The sequence below is a fragment of the Diabrotica virgifera genome, chromosome 5 (genome assembly GCF_917563875.1).
Source record: "Diabrotica virgifera virgifera chromosome 5, PGI_DIABVI_V3a".
In the NCBI taxonomy this organism is placed as follows: Eukaryota; Metazoa; Arthropoda; class Insecta; order Coleoptera; family Chrysomelidae; genus Diabrotica; species Diabrotica virgifera.
In genome coordinates, this window is record NC_065447.1 from 202645128 (window position 1) to 202666977 (window position 21850).

Genomic DNA, 21850 nt, shown 5'->3' on the forward strand with positions numbered 1-21850 from the left:
GTGGAGACCTAAATCGTCTACCACATATCCTAAATATTTTAACTCCTTCCGACAAAACGTACACTTGTCCTTAGCCAAGGTCAGACCAGCACCTGACAACCGTTTGAAAACTTTTTCCAGAATTTCGAGATGTCTGTCAAATGTGTCCGTGACTATTATAACGTCATCTAAGTAGACGAAAGCATATGGTTCTAATTCGGGGCCTAACACTCGATCCATTAGTCGCTGAAAAGTAGCGGGGCTATTAGATAAACCGAAAGGCATACGCTTGAATTGGTAATGACCACGACCAGGTACCGAAAAAGCTGTATACTCCTTAGAATCTGCGGCAACAGGAACTTGGAAGAAAGCGCTCTTGACATCCACAGAGCTTATGTATCGGGCGTTTCCTAACTTATCAAGTATTCCAGCAATAAAGGGAATGGGATAAGCGTCCTTCTTCGTAACCTTATTCAGCTGCCTATAATCAACACAGAATCGATACGAGCCTTTTTCTTTTTTCGGAACCATGACAACCGGAAAAGAGAACGCTGATTTAGAAGGTTCAATAATATCTTCTTCAAGCATCGACTTCACTTCCTTATCGATCATTTGTTGAATCGCTGGAGAAACTCTATATGGACGTATTTTGATTGGTTCTGAATTAGTAAGGACTATCTTATGCTCAATAAGAGTAGTTTTCCCTAATGATTTTCCCCCTACGGTCTCGAAGTAATTATCGACCAGCCTGTTCAATCGTGCTGACTGCTCATCAGATAACGTCCTGCTGAGCTTAACACTAGCTATGGGACATACTTGTAAACTTGAAGTCGCACCCTCATCTTGTTCAACATTAAAAGACCAACTCTGGTTCTTGAAATCTGGGACTATTTCCATGGCCAACCAAAAGTCCATACCTAACACCAAGTGATGGGGTAAGTCGGGAATGACATACGCTTTTAAGACCCTAATTCGTCCTTCTAATTGAAATGGTATTTCTACCGTACCACTTACCTCGCAAGCTGCTTCATTGGCAACACGACAAGTACTGATCTCTGTAGCTGAAAGTTTACAACCTAAATTCATTAAAATATCCCAACCGGGACTTCCAAAAACTGTTAAATTTGCTCCCGTATCCAGCAAAGCTCTAAGTTTTACACCTAAAACATCTACGATAAGATGAGGCCTATTGTCGTCTGGCAAACTTGCAAATATATAATCCAAAACCAACCGCATCTGAGTCGAGACGACGGACTTTGATAAACAAACCGATTGCACTGACTTATCAACACAATCTACTACCCTAAGATCACTAGAAGGAGGATCGACCGAGTGGGTAGCTACCTGTACACAATTAAACTCATTAGCCACTGAAAAATTGCTCAGGCTACCAGGGTGACTGCCTACTAACCTGCCAACTCGTTTCCCGAGCACTTAGGACAGTTCGTAATCTTCACATTCGGCTCTTTACATCGATAACAGAAAGGACGTGCTGGCTGGGCACACTGTCTTCGGAAATGACCAATCTTACCACAGTTGTAACATTTACCCCTAGTAACTAAAGTCGTGGGAACCGCACTAACATCTACAGATGAAGATGGACTAGTATTGGTAGTTGACGCTGTGACATTTACCTCTGCTCCAGAATTTGAAGTAGTACCCGTAAACGAAGGACCTACTGGACCACTTTGAGAATTCGTATTGCAATATCCGCCGTTGGAACGTCTTGAATTATTAATGGCAGAGACCCTTAAGTTCGGTCGCCTATACTCTAATCCTGGTTCGACAGAATTACGAGGATTAACAGGTGGAGTACGATATTCCTGCGCATTTGCATGTGCCTCCTCAATTTCTCTACCGACATAAATCAGGGTATCTATGGTATTAACCGGTTTTCCAGCCAAACCTAATTGAATATATGGCAACATACGGTTCTTAATGTGTCTGACCCTCGAAATCTCGTCTGGTTTAGTAGCCAATTTGTTATAGAGTCCTTCCATATATGCAACATAGATAACTACGTTTTCTCCCGTAGCCTGGGTACGATGTCTCAAAATCTCTAAAATTTTCTCCTCGTAATTACTAGGCAAGAAGGTGTTCCTCAAAACTTGTTGAAATTCTCTATAGCTCGAAATTTTGCTCCTGGCGAAACGATACCATATATTTACGTCGCCGTTCAGTAATTCCGACACACTATTTAACATTTGAGTTTCAGAAATATTCCTCGAAATTCGCATTTCCTCAAGACGGTCAAGGAAGTCTGTTACACTAGAAGTCGCGTCAAAACTTAACTTCCATTTACCCACATCTACAAATTTATCGGGTACCTTTATTTCTGAATTTTTAGCCATACATTTATCGGACACCTCATTTGGATGTGTCGAATAACCTAAATTATTCCTTGAAATATTTTGTCCAAAATGTGATGAATTACCTACGTTAGTAGTGAAAGCTGTGTTAAGATTTGGATAATTATCAGGAGTGTAAAAATTTTTCGGCTGAGTCGTATTACCCCCTAAATTATTATAATTATTATTTAGTTGAGAAACAAAGCCTGAAAAATTATTTAAATCTGAAGGAACGTTACCAGAAGGTGTAGGATAAAAATTGTTACCGCTACTACCGGAATATTGACTTACTAAATTATTATTGGGAAAATTATAATCCGGATTTGTCCTATGCATGTTAGGTACCTCCGCGTAGCTTGTTCTTAACGATTGAGCGATATCCTCCGCAAAAGTAACATGGTTTGTATTATTTGGAATAATGTTTGAAGAAATGGGAGTATTCCCAAAATTTCCAGGAATATTATTTGTACCAAGATACTGATTATTATTTGATTCAAGAATATGATTAGTACTAGGTATAGTCCTATTAGTAAATCTATTAAAAGCTGGCATTGTAGAAACATTGTTACTATCCAACGAAGGATTAATTATCGGACCAGGAATATTAACACTAGGTCTAAAAAAGTCATTATCAGCATTGTGACCGTAATCATTACTTGTAACAACAACGTTATTAATAGTAGGAACCTGCTGAGCTGAACTTGTAGTAGTATTATTTGTATTAGTTTTTAAACTAGGTTTTGAACTAGACGAAATATTTTTAAAAAGAGGGTCAAATTCCTGTAATGTTCGTTTGGGCATCCAATTTCCTGACCAAGTCGCTGAAGGAGTCGTATTACAATTTTGGGTATAATTTAAAGCTAACTTATTAGGATTATTCGTTTCTGTACCATATACTGTTTCTCCTATCGCCGATGATCTATGTAAAAGGTCTGCCAATTCGTCTGTACTCGCATCCAATAAGCTGGAAGATGACGTAGGGTCATCTTGACCGACAGCTTCTAATGTACCACCTGTAACTAGTGTCTCTAAATTAACTACTAAGTCCTTCATTAAATCCATCATGTTCCGTTTCTCATCTCTAAGCTCTAAAGGAGCACAAATATTTTCCACTCTTCTACTAACATGAAGTAACCTGGTGTTAATCCTAGCATATTCAGATCTAACGTTATTAATATCGAATTGTTCTAAGTCCCCTACTATTTCCTGAATTTGACCGGAACAAATACCTAATTCCGATACGGGATCGAATTCCACCGTTCTGGGTTTAATTCTTCCTAAAATCTCTGCTTTTATAGCACTCCGTAGTAAATTGCGCTTAGTCTCTACCTTACCGTCTCCAATGTCATAGCCTCTACTTGTGAGTTCATAAGTTAACTCGTCGCTACGTAACCTATAAATATCCATTTTGGGTAAACAGTCCGAGCCACAAATTACTTTACAACAATAAAAAAATAATAAAAAAAAAAGAAGAAGAAAATTTATTTATATTTCCTCACCCCCTTCAAAAAAATATAAAGGACCAGCAGTAAAAGCAAAATTAGTAAACCCATAAAACTGTTTTTACTGTAGGAAACTGTAGGGAAATTTAAAATAATTACCCATATAAGTCGTTACTTAAGTCAAAATTGGATTATCAAGCAAAATCAATCAAATTCTAAGTGGAAATGTATAAAGCACAATACCGTACTAAAGAATTCTTACTAACTAATATTTTGACACCACAACAACTAATTTAAGTGTGTAGACTCTTAAATTAAGACTCGATACAATATAAATATGATAATATCACTGTGATATGTAAATAGTGATAAATAATACTGGATTATTTAGAATATATTAATGGTACATACTAAATGAATAAATGAAATATGAATAAAATTAAATTATTTTGGTAAATTCTATGCATAAGTTATGGTGCACACTGTATAAAAAATCACGTTTGGGCGCCACTTGTTACGGTCTTTGCTACCGCTGCGCTGGTTAAATAAAAAAAATATAAAAAAAAAATTGAAAATTAAGTTTTGATCATAGGACTCTAAGAACGGTGACCTTAACAGTGGTATTCCGGCTTAGCTCAGAAGAAGGCGATATCGTGAGTCGTACCTAAGTACTTAATGCCTAAATATCTTTTATAGTGTTAACCCGGTTGCGCCAATCGGTTTTCCCCAGATACCACTACGTAAAATTACTTACTTCTAACCGATAAATAGGTAAATATCAGAAGTTAAAAGAAATCCTAATCTCATAAAAAAAAACATTTTATAATACATAATTATTTAAGTTAATATTATTAAATATTTAAATGTAACCAAGGTTGTATTCATACATGTTACGGTATTAAACTCCTTATAGATCTATATAGGCTCACATTGATATTATACTGTATATATATAAAAAAAGAAAAGGAAAAACAAAATAGAAAATGTTATTAAAGTATGAACAACCTTAAATTAAACGAAAAGTGATAATGTTTCAGTCCACTTAGCCGCACGATATTAACATAACCACTGTGTAGAATTTTCTGCGTTGAAAATCCAATACTTCAAAAAAAAAAAGGAAAAATCCTCCTACCTTTCGATTTCTGCTTTCCCTTACTTACATAGCCAAACTTCAGTCGTTAAGCTTGGTATTTAATCATTGTGACTTCACCTTAGGCAGAACCCTATGCCATGCGAAGACTAATATATTTGGGTAGGTATACCTAGGACCTCACACTTGCACCCTACAAATAGTTCATATTTTAAGCAAAAATTTAATTTGCCGACAACATTCTTATTCAAATTTTGATTTTTGTCTACCCGGCCTAATTAATTAAGTCAGAATTTTATTATTATTCAAAATCATCAACCACCGGTTGTTACTGTAAATTTTAAAGTTCTTAACACCAACAAAAAGTGAAAGATAGTATAGGTAAACTACACGCTCTTTTTACGTTCGAATTCTACCACAAAAACAATTAACAAGTGACAGTAAAGAAATAAAGAAGTAAGATTCAACTTTGAATTGAGGAAAATGAAAAGGGTTAAATTATAACGAGATCTATCTTAACTTACCTCAAAGAGGGCTGTGATTATCCGGGAAAATATAAAATTTCCCTAGCACACCGGCATAGAAAACACGCTTCTAACCCTTGCTTCCGCTCAGCAAAAGTCCGTTACATCGGCCGATTGACAAACAAAACCAAAACCCACCAGACATTCATTCCACAACTATCCGACCCCTTACGCTATTCCTTCCAAACGTTCAAAGGAAAACCCCTAATTTTCCTCACATTGGCACGTGAACTTGACTTCCTGACCTCCAACCAAAAAGTAAAACCTTTCGCGTCGGTGTCAATGACAGACCCTTGTGATAGTGACTATGCCACCCAAAATACTGTTTGATAATTATGCTGTGTTATCAAGGGTACTGTTGGTTGTCTAACTAGTAGTGACCAATTCAGAGTTATTTATTTTCATATTTTCTTGTAGTACGGTAGCTGATCACAGCAAGTTTATAAATATTGACTGACATACGGCTGCAAATTGCAGTCGGCTTTTGCGTGAAAATAGACCATAACAAGTTACTCAAAAAAGTAACGATCAATATAAAAATAAACTAAAAATTCCATTTTTATTCAGTTGCAATGCGAAGGCAAAACAATCTTATTTTTCACTTAGAATACGGAGCGCGGATTGCAAATTTTAGAAGCCTTGGAGGTGTTACCAAGAAAATGGACCATTAAGTTTTCAATTTAAAAATCTTTTAGTAATATTTTAATATTTTTAAATATTATTAATATTGCTATCAGGATTGAAAACTACTTCATCTTTCAATTGCCAGATGACGCTAGTCACCTAGTCCATTTACGTCAGTTGCGGTGTGGGGGATAAACTCTCGGTGTTGGTCACTTAGAATATGGAGCAGCAGGCCTGCGTTCTCTCCGATGAGACTCTAACAAGAGTCGAAAATGGACAATTTAGAGTGCTGGCACTGCGCTCCGTATTCTAAGTCAAAAATAAGATTGTTTTGCCTTCGCATTGCAGCTGAATAAAAATGGAATTTTTAGTTTATTTTTATATTGATCGTTACTTCTTTGAGTAACTATGTCCATTTTCTGTTGGAATTTACCAGCTGAACAGACGGGGTCGTGAATTGTATGTTTTTTGAATTCCTTCTTATCTTCTTCGCTTCAGCATCCATCTGACTTGCAAATTTAGAAGCCTTGGAGGTGTTACCAAGAAAATTACCCATTTGCCAAATGTTTTGCCTTCGCATTGCAACTGAATAAAAATGGAATTTTTATTTTATTTTTATATTGGTCGTTATTTCTTTGAGTAACTAGGTTCATTTTCTGTTGGAATTTACCAGCTGAACAGACGGGGTCGTGAATTGTAAGTTTTTTGAATTGCCTCTTGTGTTCTTCGCTTCAGCCTCCATCTGGCTTGCAAAATTTTAGAAGCCTTGGAGGTGTTACCAAGAAAATGGACCAGTAATTTTTCAATTTAAAAATCTTTTAGTAATATTTTAATATTGTTAAATATTAATAATATTGCTATTAGGATTGAAAACTACTTCATCTTTCAATTGCCAGATGACGCTAGTCACCTAGTCCAGTCACGTCAGTTGCGGTGTGGGGGTAAACTCTCGGTTTTGGTCACTTAGAGTATGGAGCAGCAGGCCTACGTTCTCGATGAGACTCCAACAAGAGTCGAAAATCGGCGATTCAGAGTGCTGGCACTGCGCTCCGTATTCTAAGTGAAAAATAAAATTGTTTTGCCTTCGCGTTGCAACTGAATAAAAATGGAATTTTTATTTTATTTTAATATTGGTCGTTACTTCTTTGAGTAACTAGTTCCATTTTGTGTTGGAATTTACCAGCTGAACAGACGGGGTCGTGAATTGTAAGTTTTTTGAATTCCCTCTTGTCTTCTTCGCTTCAGCATCCATCTGGCTTGCAAATTTTAGAAGCCTTGGAGGTGTTACCAAGAAAATGGACCAATAAATTTTCAATTTAAAAATCTTTTAGTAATATTTTAAAAATTTTAAATGTTATTAATATTGCTATTAGGACTGAAACCTACTTCATCTTTAAAAAAATATATATTTGCAGCATAATAAAAAATCAAACAGCTTATTGCAGGGAATGTTCTGACAGAATTTGATTATAATACCGGTATTTTCTGTGAAAATTTTTTTGTTAACTTTGTTGGTCAATAAACAACGCTATTTTACCTTTAAAATGGAGTACAAAGAAATAAAATAATTACACTTTTCTAAAAAAATAACATTTTATAATTCCACGTGTTTATTTTATTTACCACCACAATGTAAATAGTATAATTAGGCCATGTGGTGAGACCGCTACCGTCTGCAAAAATTTCTGATTCGGTTTCTCTATGGATTCCTATATCCTATATAAAAATGTCCCCTTTAAACAAATCTGAAGGGTGCCGGGCGGAATTTTTGAGCAGACATTGTTTAAACAATTGTTTTAAACAAATACAGAAGATCACGTTCTTTTGATCTGGAACATATATTGTTAGGTTTTTTGGTTCATTATAAACAAGAAAGGTATCTTGTAATTTTTCTCAATAATTGATAGTACTCGAGTTATAGAATACGCATTTTCGAGGCTTAAAAACTCATATTTAAATTAGTATTTTTAAGGGGAGCAAATACTTAAAAGACTAAACATTCAGTTTTCAGATTCTGAAGAGTGATCGCGTCTAATCTTAACTTATACCGTTGTTTTTAATTGTTAACTATGCGTGTTTATCCGATTTTTTTGCCGGTGCGGCGCGCCCTTTTTTAAAAATCTCATATTTTCCTCCGAAAAATATTTTTTCCAGATTTTTTGGAATATTCTAAATAAAATTAAGTTTCTTAAAATTTTTCTGAAAAGTTAATAGTTTTAAACTTATAAGCGATTTAAAATCCGAAAAGTGCTAAAAAACTTATTTTCGGATTTTAAATCGCTTATAACTTTAAAACTACCAACTTTTGAGAAAAATGTTCAAAAGCTTATTTTATTTAGAATGTCCCAAAGAATCAAGAAAAAATAGTTTTCGGAGGAAAATAGGAGTTTTTTGAAATAGAGCTCGTCGCACCGGTAAAAAATCGGATGGACATGGACAAAAACGGTTTAAATTAAAGTTAGACGCAATCACTCTTCAGAATCTTATAGCTAAATGTTTAAACTTCAATTTAAGTATCTGGTAACCTCACAAATATTAATTTTAATATGAGTTTTTGTGCATCGAAAATACGTATTTTCGCATTTTTCAGATTATAAATCGCCTATAATTTGAAACTATCAATTTTTGAGAAAATGTATAAGATACCTTGTTTAGAATGACCCACAAAACTTAAAAATATATGATCCGGAGCAAAAAACGTGATCGTTTGTATTTGTTAAAAAAATTGTTTAAATAATTTCTGCCCAAAAATTCCGGCCGGCACCCTTCAGATTTGTTTAAAGGGGACATTATTGAATAGGAATCCACAAAGAAACCGAATCAGAAATTTTTCCAGACAGGAGCGGTCTCACCACATGGACTAAATAAAAACAATTATTTTTCATATCAAAATGTCTATTTTAAAAACAAAAAGAATATCCGATGCAGGGAATCGAACCCGAGCCTCCTGGGTGAAAGCCAGGTATCCTAGTGACTAGAACATATATGTGATTTTTAATATAATTAAGATTATTATTTGACATATATAAGTTTCATGCAAAAATATTTAAAAAGTTATACTTTTATAAAAAAAGTGCTTTTTATAACACCACGGTTTTTTTATGTATGGGACACAATATAAAATTATTAACTATATTGTTCTTTTAATCCCTATGTCATGAAAGAAATTTGCAATCGATTTTAAACTCATATAAATCAAAGAAAATGTTATAAAAACAAAATTGTAAAAAATTAATAAAAAATATTTCGAAAGAATAATTGTGATATACCTTAATATAGCTAATAATATATTAACTTGCTAACTAAATAGACCAGGGCGCATCTGTAAAAATATTAGTACATTTGGACGTTGAGAGGTGACTCAAATTTGTTTGGAGAAATTGCTTGAAAATAAATCAAATAATAATATTTGAGTTATCCTCCCTCTCAAAAAGGCCCGGAACATTGTTTAAATAATCAAAATATCAAAAAATTAAGGAAAAATTCGATTTTTTTCTTGGATTTTTGATTATAACTTTAAAAGTATTCATTTCCGAGAAAAGTTGTACTGAGATAAAAGTTGCATAATTAAATTTCCTACAATATAGAATTAGTTAAAAATTTAAGAAATAGTCAACCTTTTTGAAAAATAGCAAAAATTGTGAAAAAAACATACAAAAACAAGTATTCGCATTTTACGTTTTTCAACCATTTATCGTACACATAGGACCTTCATATTTCACCCTGAAAAATTTTATGATACAGTAAAACAACATTGTAAATTTAATTAAGATCGGTTCGATAGATTTTGCAAAATAAATTTTGCAATCCAGCTTTCGTAAAAAAACTCATTTTTTCAAAATGTTACAGGACTGAAAATAAAGCAGATAGCAAGTTGAAAATTTTTTTGCATATAGAAGTGAACTGTACCTGTCATTTGCAATTTCGCAAAATTAAAATCGCTTAACACCACGGCGTCAGGAATTTTTTAAATAAACATTAATTATTGGTGCTACGCGCAGGACAGCGGATAGGTTGCTCTGATTGGGCATTCCAATGACCGTTGATAATGATTGATAAATTTTAATTTTTATGACATTTCGATATAAATAAATAAATTTGTTTATTGCAAAATAAAAACACATACTCTATCCTTTGAAAAATCACTTTTATTAGCAAAAACTTTCTTTGTTCATATATTTTAATTTAAATAATAAAAGGTTATTATTTTTAAACATATGCAATTGTTTAGACAATATTTCACAAACAATAATAAAATTAGTTTGGTTTTTGTGGAATTAAAAAATTAAAATACAACAAAATATAGAGTAAGAGAATAATATATTAGATAAAGATTGGAACACATTTTGGTGGAAATCAACCTGTGCGAATCGAACACCGCTGTCCTGCGCGTAGCACCAAAAATTATTGTTTATTTCAAAAATTTTCTGACGCCGTGGTAATTAATCGATTTTAATTTTGCAAATGCAAGGTACAGTACACTTCTATAAGCAAAAAAGTATTCAACTTGCTATCTGCTTTATTTTCAGTCCTGTAACATTTTGAATAAATGAATTTTTTTTGCGAAAGCTGTATTGCAAAAATTTATTTTGCAAAATCTATTGAACCGATCTTAATGAAATTTACATTGTTTTACTGTATCATAAAGTTTTTCTGGTTGAAATATGAAGGTCCTAAGTGTAGCATAAATGGTTGAAAAACGTAAAATGCGAATACTTGTTTTTGTATGGTTTTTTCGCAATTATTGCTATTTTGCAACTAGGGTGACTATTTTTTAAATTTTTAACCAATTTTATATTGTAGTAAATTGAATTACGCAACTTTTATGTCAGTACAACTTTTCTAGGAAATGAATACTGTTAAAGTTATAATCAAAAAACGAAGAAAAAAATCGAATTTTTCCTTTAATTCTTGACATTTTGATTATTTAAACAATGTTCCGGACCTTTTTTAGAGGAAGGATAACTCAAATATTATTATTTTATTTATTTTCAAGCAATTTCTGCAAAAAAAAATTTGAGTCACCTCTCAACGTCCATCTCAAAACAGATCCGCCCTGGACTAAAAGCAAACTAAAAAAAAGGAAGATCTGGGTTTGAACCGTGGACCTCTTAATCTGCAGTTGCAGTGGAATGCTCTACCACTAAGCTATCGATCAGCTATGTATTGATGTACAGTGATAACTCGGATTAATCGATAATCCGGGTTAGCCAGAGAATATGGTAAAAATTAATAAAACACGGTACCTATACTTACAGATGAACTCCATTATAATTGCAAAAACATGAAATAAATATGCACAGTAGGTACATCTAAGTTATGGACAGTTGTATACAATATTGTTTATTTCTGTGTAAACAAAAATCTCAGTCAAAGTGAAAAAATGTTTGTTTTGTTTGATGAAAATCGATCCGGGTTAGCCGGACGTCCGGGATATCGGAGGCCGACTTATCGGGATTCTACTGTACTTGAGAACGAGATCTAAATACTATTGCATTATTTAGATTTAAAATGGATTAAAATAAAAAATAAAACTCTATGACTCTATACAAAAGCTGTTAAATATTTCATTTTAATCGATTTCTGAGCTATTCTAAAAACTGCAAGTGTCTACGTAATATAAAAAACTGCAATACTTGGATCATATAACACGGACTGGGACGTTTCGCCGTCGCCGTTTCGCCGTCAACCATTTCGCCGTCGGTGTTTCGCCGTCGGTGTTTCGCCGTCGAGCCACTTCGCCGTCGGCCGTTTCCCCGTCGAGCCAGTTCGCCGTCGGCTGTTTCGCCGTCGCCATACCGGCATTGGTTAAGTTTACAAGAACGTGATAACATACTAACTTTTTTTTATACTAAATGTCAGTGTAAATAAAATGCTGATGTTGGTAGTTAAACCAAGTTATATTTTCGTATTCAACTATACATTGTTTTCGTCTGAAAAATAAAATATTTACAGTATTAAAAATATGACTATTATCAGATTCCCGGAAATAAACAATATTGAGAAAAGGGATTTCAATTTCAATTGTTTTTACTGTATCAAAAATAAAAAACTTCATTATGCAAAAGTGTTCGAAATATAATCGTTCGAAAACCATTCAAAACTTATATACAAGTAATGGCGACGGCGAAATGGCTCGACGGCGAAACGGCGTCGGCGAAATGGCTCGACGGCGAAACGGCGACGGCGAAATGGCGACGGCGAAACGGCGACGGCGAAATGTCCTAGACCCCATATAACACGTGGTGACAGATATGAACTCCTAAAATAATAATGCAGAAAAATGTCCTGGCTGAGAAATCTCAGAAAATGGTTTGGATGCAGCTCAACTGAACTCTTTCGGGTTGTAATGTCAAAAGTTAGAATAGCAATGATGATTGCCAATCTTTGTCGCGGAGATGGCATGTACAGAAGAAGACGTAATCTGGAAGTATCTTTAAAATGGATTACAAGATTTCCTGGACATAGTGACAAAGACCAAGCCAAATATATAAAAACGTTTTAATAAAAAAGCGAAAACAAAATTCGAGAATTTTTATTTGTGTGTTTATTTCTCAAAAATTTTGAATATTCAAACTGTATTGAAACAATAAACGCTACTATTATAGAAATACATAACCAATAAATAGTTTAAAAATTATTTTTCACTTTGGTCCTCACAGGCCACACATATGTATTCGTGGAACATTATTTCCCCCGTCCGCTGGAGGGTTCAAATAATTAGATATGGTTAACAATACATACTGAATATAACGAATAAGATCCCAATTGAATGAATATTTTAATATTGAAATGTAACGTAATATACTTAGTTGACTTAACCTCGTTTAGAGCTCGTAACTTATTAAACACTAGTTTAAATGAGCATTAAATAAATTAACGACGCCGCTGGTTTTGGACAGAATTGTACTGTTTAATTGCTACCAACTCGTGATGAATATTTAATTTAGTTAAATGGTTATACGGCTTTATGAACAGGTCTATTATCGTAACCGATCAAAAACAATATTAGATCAAACATGGTATGAATAGAGAGAGAGAGTTTAACAATACACTGAAAGACAAAACCGATCAGTACACGTTTCCTATTGAATTGTTATTATATTTGGTTAAAGTTGATAAAGGAACTATATTTAACAATAATTAAAAGTACCTATGTGAAAATTATGATGAAAATTGCACAGCGTTATGCTAACTAAAATTTAAAATGCATGATATTAAATAGTAAAATTTTAATTTATTATGGGGGGAAAAGGCAGTTTTTGTATTTGTTTGATTCAGAGATGGACCACCATCTCCCGATAGCTACTTCTGCCTCTGAAGCGTCACCGGTAAAGCTATGCAGTCACAACTCTGAATCAAACATCAACAAGCTTGCCTTATTTAAGGGAAATTACCGCGAATGCAATAATTCCACCTTTCAGACGCAAATCAGCGACATCTTTCGTAAAAACGAGGAAGACGAAAAGCCTCACATACAAAGTTTACTGTAATAAATCAATAAAATTACAATTACAATTACAATTACAATTACAATTACAATTACAATTACAATTACAATTACAATTACAATTACAATTACAATTACAATTACAATTACAATTACAATTACAATTACAATTACAATTACAATTACAATTACAATTACAATTACAATTACAATTACAATTACAATTACAATTACAATTACAATTACAATTACAATTACAATTACAATTACAATTACAATAATTGAAATAAAATAATAAACAATAATTTAAATTCACTTGGAGACAGAAAAATAACGAATACTCAAATATTAAAGAAGAAAACCCCGTGGTTTAGAGAGGAAGTTAAGATAAAATGCGAAGAAAAGAAGAAAGCCTTTTTACAATACAGAACAAAATACAGCAGGCATACAACCACTACAAACAAATCAGAACGAAACGAATGCTTTAGTGAGGCAAATAAAAAGGGAGCACTGGCAGAGTTTCTCATAACAGATGGAACACGACTTATACGGAACACAAAAAGAAGTATGGAGAATGATTAGAGGGCAAAGAAAGGAGATGAACGAATTAATAAAGGCGAAACACATTCAGAAGGAAACATGGGCAGACTACTTCCAATCTTTATTTGCTAAAGGCGACGATAATGAACCACCAATACCTGAAGTTACGACAAACGAAGAAATAAACATCGAGGAGAAAACGTTAAAATTAACAACAAAAGTAACAACAAACAAATTGAATGAAATTATAACATTAGCAGTAGAACAACAAGGTTTTAGGTCGGGAAGGTCATGCACTGACGGTATATTTATAACGAGGCAAGTTCAAGCGAAATCGTTGAAATACAACAAACCGGCATATTTATGTTTTGTGGACCTTAAGAAAGCATTTGGCAGGGTCACATTAAAGGACGTTATCCACTTATTATACTCGAGAGAGGTACCTCTGGGAATAATTAAAACGATAGAAAACATCTACCAGAACAACACAATAAAAGTAAAAGTGGAAGATGAACTAACTGACCCAATTAAAGCCGGCAATGGGATAAGACAGGGGGATTCCTTGAGTCCTTTATTGTTCAACCTGATCATGGACGAAATAATAAAAAAAGTAAGAACTAAAAAAGGATACCAAATGGGAGAAAAACAAGTTAAAGTAATCTGCTATGCGGACAATGCAATACTAATCTCTCAAACTGAAGATGATTTACAACGTATGCTGCACCAATTCAACATAACTGCCAGAAAATTTAACATGTTAATTTCCTCAAAAAAGACAAATGTATGGTTATAACAGCAGATCCAAAAAGATGTAAATTGGAGCTGGAAGGTCAGATAATAGAACAAGTGATGGAATTTAAATACCTAGGCATCACACTATCTGGCTACGGAAGACTCGAAACAGAAGTGGAGGATCAAGTAAATAGAGCAAACAGAGCCGCAGGTTTCCTGAATGACACAATATGGAGAAATAAAAATATCGGAAAAGAAATGAAAGGCAGAATTTATAAAACAGTTATCAGACCAATAATGACATACGAGGCAGAAACATGACCCGACACAGAGAGGACAAAAAGATTGCTCGAAACAGCGAAGATGAAAACCCTTCGAAAAATCGATGGAGAGACTCTATGGGATAGAGCTAGAAGTACAGATATACGACGGAGATGCAAGGCGGATAAAACTGGGTAAGAAGCAGAAGAATAGAATGGAATGACCACATAAGCCTAACAATAAATAGGGTAGTCAGGACAGCGAGAGACGGTTCCCCAATAGGAAGACAATCAGTGGGAAGACCACGAAAACGACTGAACGACAACTTACTAGAGGCACATTGAAAAAACAGACAGAGTCATGTCTATACAAAAAGAAGAAGAAGATATTTTAAATCTAAGACTTTTCGTTAAAAGCAACTGGTTTCTGGTTGAATCTTGAACCTTCGGCTTTAACAATTTATAAGCACGGAGACGACGAATACAGAAGAAAGCAGAAAGGACAACGGTCACGTATCTACTTTTTTTTCGTCTAGGAAAAGAGCCGAGAGACAGTTTCAAGTACTCAAAAATCTGAGTAAAGATAAACAAGGGAAACTGCAGTTTTGTATTTATTTGATTCAGATTTGGACCACCCTCTCCAGATGGGCAGTGCCTATCTCGGCCCAAGAAACAGGGTAGGTCATTTAAAAATGTCCTAAGACGGCGCAAAGATTAAAACTGCCCGATATAAAATATACCAGCTCGGCTCATGGAATATTAATTGTTACTATAAAATAATTTTACATCTCAATGGAAAAATAGTATCTTATGCAACGAGCATTTAATGATGGTCATTATGAAACGAGTATGAGGGATACGAAAAGAGCCGCCTAGCGGCGAGTTCTGTATTTTGTGGTGCTTTGTAAAACATACTGCTAAAACAGTAACATTAGTGTACCTTTAACTAAAAATAATTGTTTTTGACTACATGGGCAGTGGCGTAGCAGATATCCAAACAGTCAATATGTCTCAAACATCTAACCAAGCTTTATCCTATGTATCAGTAGCGAAATCGATTCCACGGCCAACATGTCCAACCAAGAAAAGCTGTTTCTTAAATTCGCAAAGAACCCAAAATTTCTGTACAATATTGAAGGAATGGGATTGAGGGTAGGATGTTGTTCTATGTTAATAAGAAAGTTTCTCTAATCTATAATTCCAAAATAAAATTATTATTACACCTACTAATATCTACCTGTTAATCTTCGAGCCGATTTGGGGGGTTTTTTAAAATGTACCTAGGGCATCATAAAGGACTAAAGGATTATAGTGAGCCGAGATGGGAATACCCCCTCCAGATAGCTATTTCTGCCTTTTAGGCCTCATTGGTGGAGCTATGCAGTCACAACTCTGAATCAAACATCAACAAGCCTGCCTTATTTAATGGAAATTACCGCGAATGCAATAATTCCACCTTTGAGACGCAAATCAGCGACATCTTTCGTAAAAAGGAGGAAGACGAAAAGCCTTAGATACAAAGTTTACTGTAATAAAACAATTAAAATAATTGAAATAAAACAATAGACAATATTTTAAACCTAAGATTTTTCGTCAAAAGAAACTGCTTTCTGGTTGCATCCTGAATCTCCAGCTTTAACAATTTATAAACACGAAGACGACGATTATAGAAGAAAGCAGAAAGGACAATGGTCACGGATCTGCTCTCTTTTCGTCCAGGAGAAGAGCTGAAAGACAGTTTCGAGTACCCAAATCAAACTTTGTATCTGAGGCTTTTCGTCTTCCTCGTTTTTATGAAAGATGTCGCTGATTTGCGTCTCAAAGGTGGAATTATTGCATTCGCGGTAATTTCCCTTAAATAAGGCACGTTTGTTGATGTTTGATTCAGAGTTGTGACTACACAGCTCCACCGATGACGCCTTAGAGGCAGAAATAGCTATCTGGAGACGGTGGTCCAACTCTAAGTTAAATAAATACAAAAACTGCCTTTCCCCCTTGTTCACCTTTACTCAGATTTTTGAGTACTCGAAACTGTCTTTCGGTTCTTTTCTGCTTTTTTCTATATTCGTCGTCTCCGTGCTTATCATAATTGTTAAAGCTGGAGATTCAGGATGCAACCAGAAAGCAGTTTCTTTTGACGAAAAGTCTTAGATTTAAAATATTGTTTATTATTTTATTTCAATTATTTTAGTTGCTTTATTACAGTAAAATTTGTATATCTGAGACTTTTCGTCTTCTTGGTTTGTAATTTATTATGTTTAATGGGAATTAACTGCAATTGAAATCGAAAATACGTTTAAATAATTGATGGATTCGACTGTTACTTGATGGAAGTTCATTTTATCTAACAGTAAAACACTGAAAACATTTGTTTTTTATACTTCCACAAAATTTATTAAAACTACGTGACTACAGCTGTTTCGGCAGAGTGCCTTTCTCAAGTGATTTAGTTTACTACGGGTTTGCCTTTTTAAAAAGACTTTAACTGAAGAGATTGAGAAGTGGGGAGCTGTTTGTCTCGAGCTGGTCATTCAGAATTATATCTATATTTTTTAATTTATTAATTTCCATAGATTCTAATAAAGATAGCATAAGGCCTTTATTTTGAATATGCAGAATTTGAAAAACTCTTCATTAAAAGAGTGATTATGATCTAGAAGGTGAATTGCGTATGCAGAATTGTCTCTTTTTCTATTGTTGAAAGCCTTTTGTGTTCTGCTATCCGTTTGTCAAAGGCTCTGTCAGTTTGACCGATGTATGTTTTCGGACAGTCACCACAAGTTAGTTTGTAGACACTGCTCTGTAGTTGTTTTCTCTTTCGGCTATTATTGTTCTTAATATATTTGAAAGAGGAAACAACTACAGAGTGGTGTCTTCAAACTAACTTGTGGTGACTGTCCGAAAAATTACATCGGTCAAACTGGCAGAACCTATGACAAACGGATAGCAGAACACACAAGGGCTTTCAATAATAGAAAAATAGACACTTCTACATACGCACTTCACCTTCTAGATCATAATCATTCTTTTAATGAAGAGTTTCAAAATCTATGGAAATTAATAAATTAAAAAATACAGATATAATTCTGAATGACCAACTCGAGACAAACAGCTCCCCACTCCTCAACCTCTTTAGTTAAAAACTTTAAAAACGCAAACCCATAGTAAACTAAATCACTTTAGAAAGGCACTCTGCGGAAACAGCTGTAGTCCAGGGTAATAAGGTTTTTTCCATGACACTCGAGCAGCCAGGATACTGAAGCGTTTTTTGACAGGTAATACCTATAAGATTAAATTGTAACTATTTCCTGCGTAGGATCTGCCGGCCATTTTTATTTATAAACAATTAAGTGTCAAAAAATGGCATTTTTCCTTTTTTTTTCAAATCTATGGAAAACATTGAAACTTATGGCTTTTTAGTACAGATATTTTTGAGATTTGGAAAAAGCTTTAAAATTACGTATTACACAGTTTGATTTATTGATTTATTGTTAATATAATTGCGAGAAAAGGTCGGAATTGCAAAAAAAAATAATTTCGCAATATCTATTGTAAAAATTAGTGTACAGTTTTGAAATTTTTGTCATATAAGGGTTCTTTGGTGCTTAATATGTGATAAAAATTTCAATTCGATTCATTCAATTGTTTAAATTTTATTCAAATTGTTTATCCCAGAGAGCATTTTTTTTTAAATAACATAAGTCAGAAAAAAATGACGTTAGGGCCATTCTACAGATGTCAAATGAAAGAGCATGAGCTATATGTATAAATTGGTTTAAAAAAAGCGAATAAAAAATGCATTTATTAGTAATAAATAATTATACAAAAGTATCGTAAATCTTTCCTTATAAATTTTTTATTTTGTTATATAAGAAATTATATATATTTATTACAATTTTTTATCAATTATGATATAAATAACATTACTTAGTAGTTGTGCACTTAAAACAGGGTAATAAAGTTAATTTTTTTGGAAAAATTTATTCAAAAAGTTTATAAGGAAAAATTTACGATACTTTTCATAATTATTTGTTACTAATAAGTGCATTTTTTATTCGCTTTGTTTAAACCAAGTTAAAAACATAGCTCATGCTCTTCCATTTGACACCTGTGGAATGGTTCTAACGTCATTTTTTTCTGACTTATGTTATTGCAAAATAAATGCTCTCTAAGATAAACAATTCGAATAAAATTTAAACAATTGAATGAATCGCTTTGAAATTTTTATCTCACATTAAGCACCAAAGAACCCTCGTTTGACAAAAATTTCAAACCTGTACACTAATTTCTACAGCAGTTATGGCAAAAATATTTTTTTTTGTAATTCCGACCTTTTTTTGGCAATTATATTAACAATATAATATGTCATGTTAAAGCTTTTTCCATAATCTCAAAGATATTTGTACTAAAAACATCATGTTTCACTGTTTTTCAGTGATTTGAAAAAGAAGGAAAAATGCCATTTTTTGAGTTAATTGTTTATAAATAAAAATGGCCGCCAGATCCTACGCAGGAAATAGTTACAATTTATTCCTATAGGTATTACTTGTCGAAAAAACGCTTCAGTACCCTGGTTGCTGAAGTGTCACGAACAGGGTATATTTTTGTCTTATTACCCTGGCCTACTGTAGTCACATACAGTTATAATAAATAATACAGTTATAATATAGTTATAATAAATTTTGCGGAAGTATAGAAAACAAACGTTTTCAATGTTTTACTGTACGAAAATACGTTTATTTTGAAGTTTCTATTTTCACTTCGGAAATCATTTAGAAAAAACTATTTTTTGAGAACGGTTTCCGAAGTGAAAATCGAAACATAAAAAAACGTATTTGGTGAAATAAGATGATAATAAATCGAAATTTTGGTAAATTCCCATTAAAGATATTTATTTTTAAAATTCCACAAGAAAAAAGCTTCCGAAAAATAGAAAAACTTTCACTGCATTTCATAGAAAAATACTGTTTTGTAGAAATTACATTTTTGTAGTAGGTAAAATACAATAAAATGGTTATATCCAAAATACGATCGAAAACTATGTAGCTAAAAGAAGATATAATAAAAGCATTTGCAGAAAGAATAAAAGAGAACAGCTAGATAAGCAACTGAAAACAGGGAAGAAGCCTACATAAACATCATTATCATCTTCATTATGGCTTATTCACTCCTGGCGGAGCGTTTGCCGCCCGGGCTCTCTGGTTCATTTGTTGCGGAGAATCAGTCCACTGTTGTCTTTTATTATTAAAGTAGCGTGTTGTGTGACTTGGCCCTGTCTACAACTTTCCTCCATTCTTTCCGGTCCCTACATCACTTCCTCCAATTGTAGATTCTTAGCTTCTTTATGTCTGCTAAGACTTAATCTCTCCATCTTGTTTTGGGTCTTCCCTTTGGTCTCTTTGTTGTTGGTCTCCAGTCAGTTATTCTCTTTAGCGTAGAGTCTGGGTTAGCTCTTTCTGTGTGTCCCAGCCAGCTGAGCTTTTGCGCCTTCACCCGAACTTGATTATGTCTTCACCCTGAATGACTTCTTTAATTTCTTTTTTGGTTAATCTTTTAAATTCGCCTACACTTATCCTCACTGGTCCCATTATTCGTAGAATGATCTCTCTCTCTAAGATTTGTAACTTCATTTCATTAAATTCCAGCTCAAGGGGACATGAGCTTCCCGGAGTAATGTGTTCTCATGTCCGAAGATCAAAGAGGTCACGCCTCAAGGAGACGGTACCTCCCTGGCCCCCAAGCTACCACATTATCCCTCACCAATCGCAGAAATAACATTGGAGACCGTACTTGTTTTTGATCTTGGATGCCCTGGGAAATGGAGCATCCGACAGGCTTTTCTGCGGTGATGCTGCTTACGAAGGGGTAGGGTTACACTTACACGCCTTTCTCCATTGTATACCGTTCATTTTTCTGAATCATTTTCTCCAAATGTGTGCCCGTTCAGCTAGCCAGTGACCTTGGTTTTTAACCTTAATCACTGGTTCTCCCACCAGGGTTTTGTCTGTGCCTGACGGTCGATCACCGATTTTTGGCAAGCGGTGTTTGCTTACGTCGCCGGCCGACACCCAACGGTACACAGCCTCAATGCTCAGGACTAGAGATTGATTCATCTGGAATACTTTGCTGGACGGAAGAAAATTTGGTTCTCTTTTGGATGTCCTAAAACTCAAAAGAAATTTATTAAGTGGTGTGTACCCTAATAACACAAAACATTCCAGGAATGTTCCTAGAAGGTACACACAGGACATTGAAAACATTCCTGGAATGTCCCCAAAAGCACACTAACGTCCCTGGAAAGTCCCAGGAAAGTGCTGTGTCAGCATTTTAAACATTCCTTGAATGTCTTGTTGGAACATTCCATGAATGTCTACGAATGTTCTTTGAACATTCAAAGTATATTGTTTAGACTGAATGTCTTGTTGAAACATTCCATGAATGTTCTTAGGACATTCAAAGTATATTTTTTAGACATTCTCTGAAATATATCGTCAGTGATGTGACAATACCACTCCTATATGTTTTTTCATGAGTTTTGCAGGAGACGAAAAACATTTTTTACGGTCACCTCCTATTTTCATACGTAAGTTTTGACTTGTTTTGTAGTAAATAGATAGTTGAATTTACTACAAAACAAATAAAAAAATATATGAAAACACGAGGTGGCCCAAACAAGTTTTTCATCTCCTACAAAATTCATGAAAAAGCAGATAGGAGGTATTGTCACATCACCGACGATATACCAGAAGTACAGTAGGAAAAATGAAAGAATACCCATGAACGAACATATAAAACACGCTGTATTTTCCTGTCACCGTGTCACACAAAAAACTGGTCAGCACAAGTACATGTAATAATTAT

The 21850-nt window shown here is 34.0% G+C and overlaps 1 protein-coding gene across 1 annotated transcript; it reads right to left on the reverse strand.

Annotated features, from left to right (window-relative positions):
* Positions 1 to 1385: 1385 nt before the first annotated feature.
* Positions 1386 to 5522, reverse strand: LOC126885569 (uncharacterized). Its single transcript, XM_050652158.1, has 2 exons — positions 5384 to 5522; positions 1386 to 5052 (listed from the first exon to the last, which is right to left on the reverse strand). The coding sequence occupies exon 2, from the start codon at positions 3732 to 3734 to the stop codon at positions 1386 to 1388; it is 2349 nt and encodes a 782-aa protein (XP_050508115.1). The 5' UTR covers positions 3735 to 5052; positions 5384 to 5522.
* Positions 5523 to 21850: the final 16328 nt, after the last annotated feature.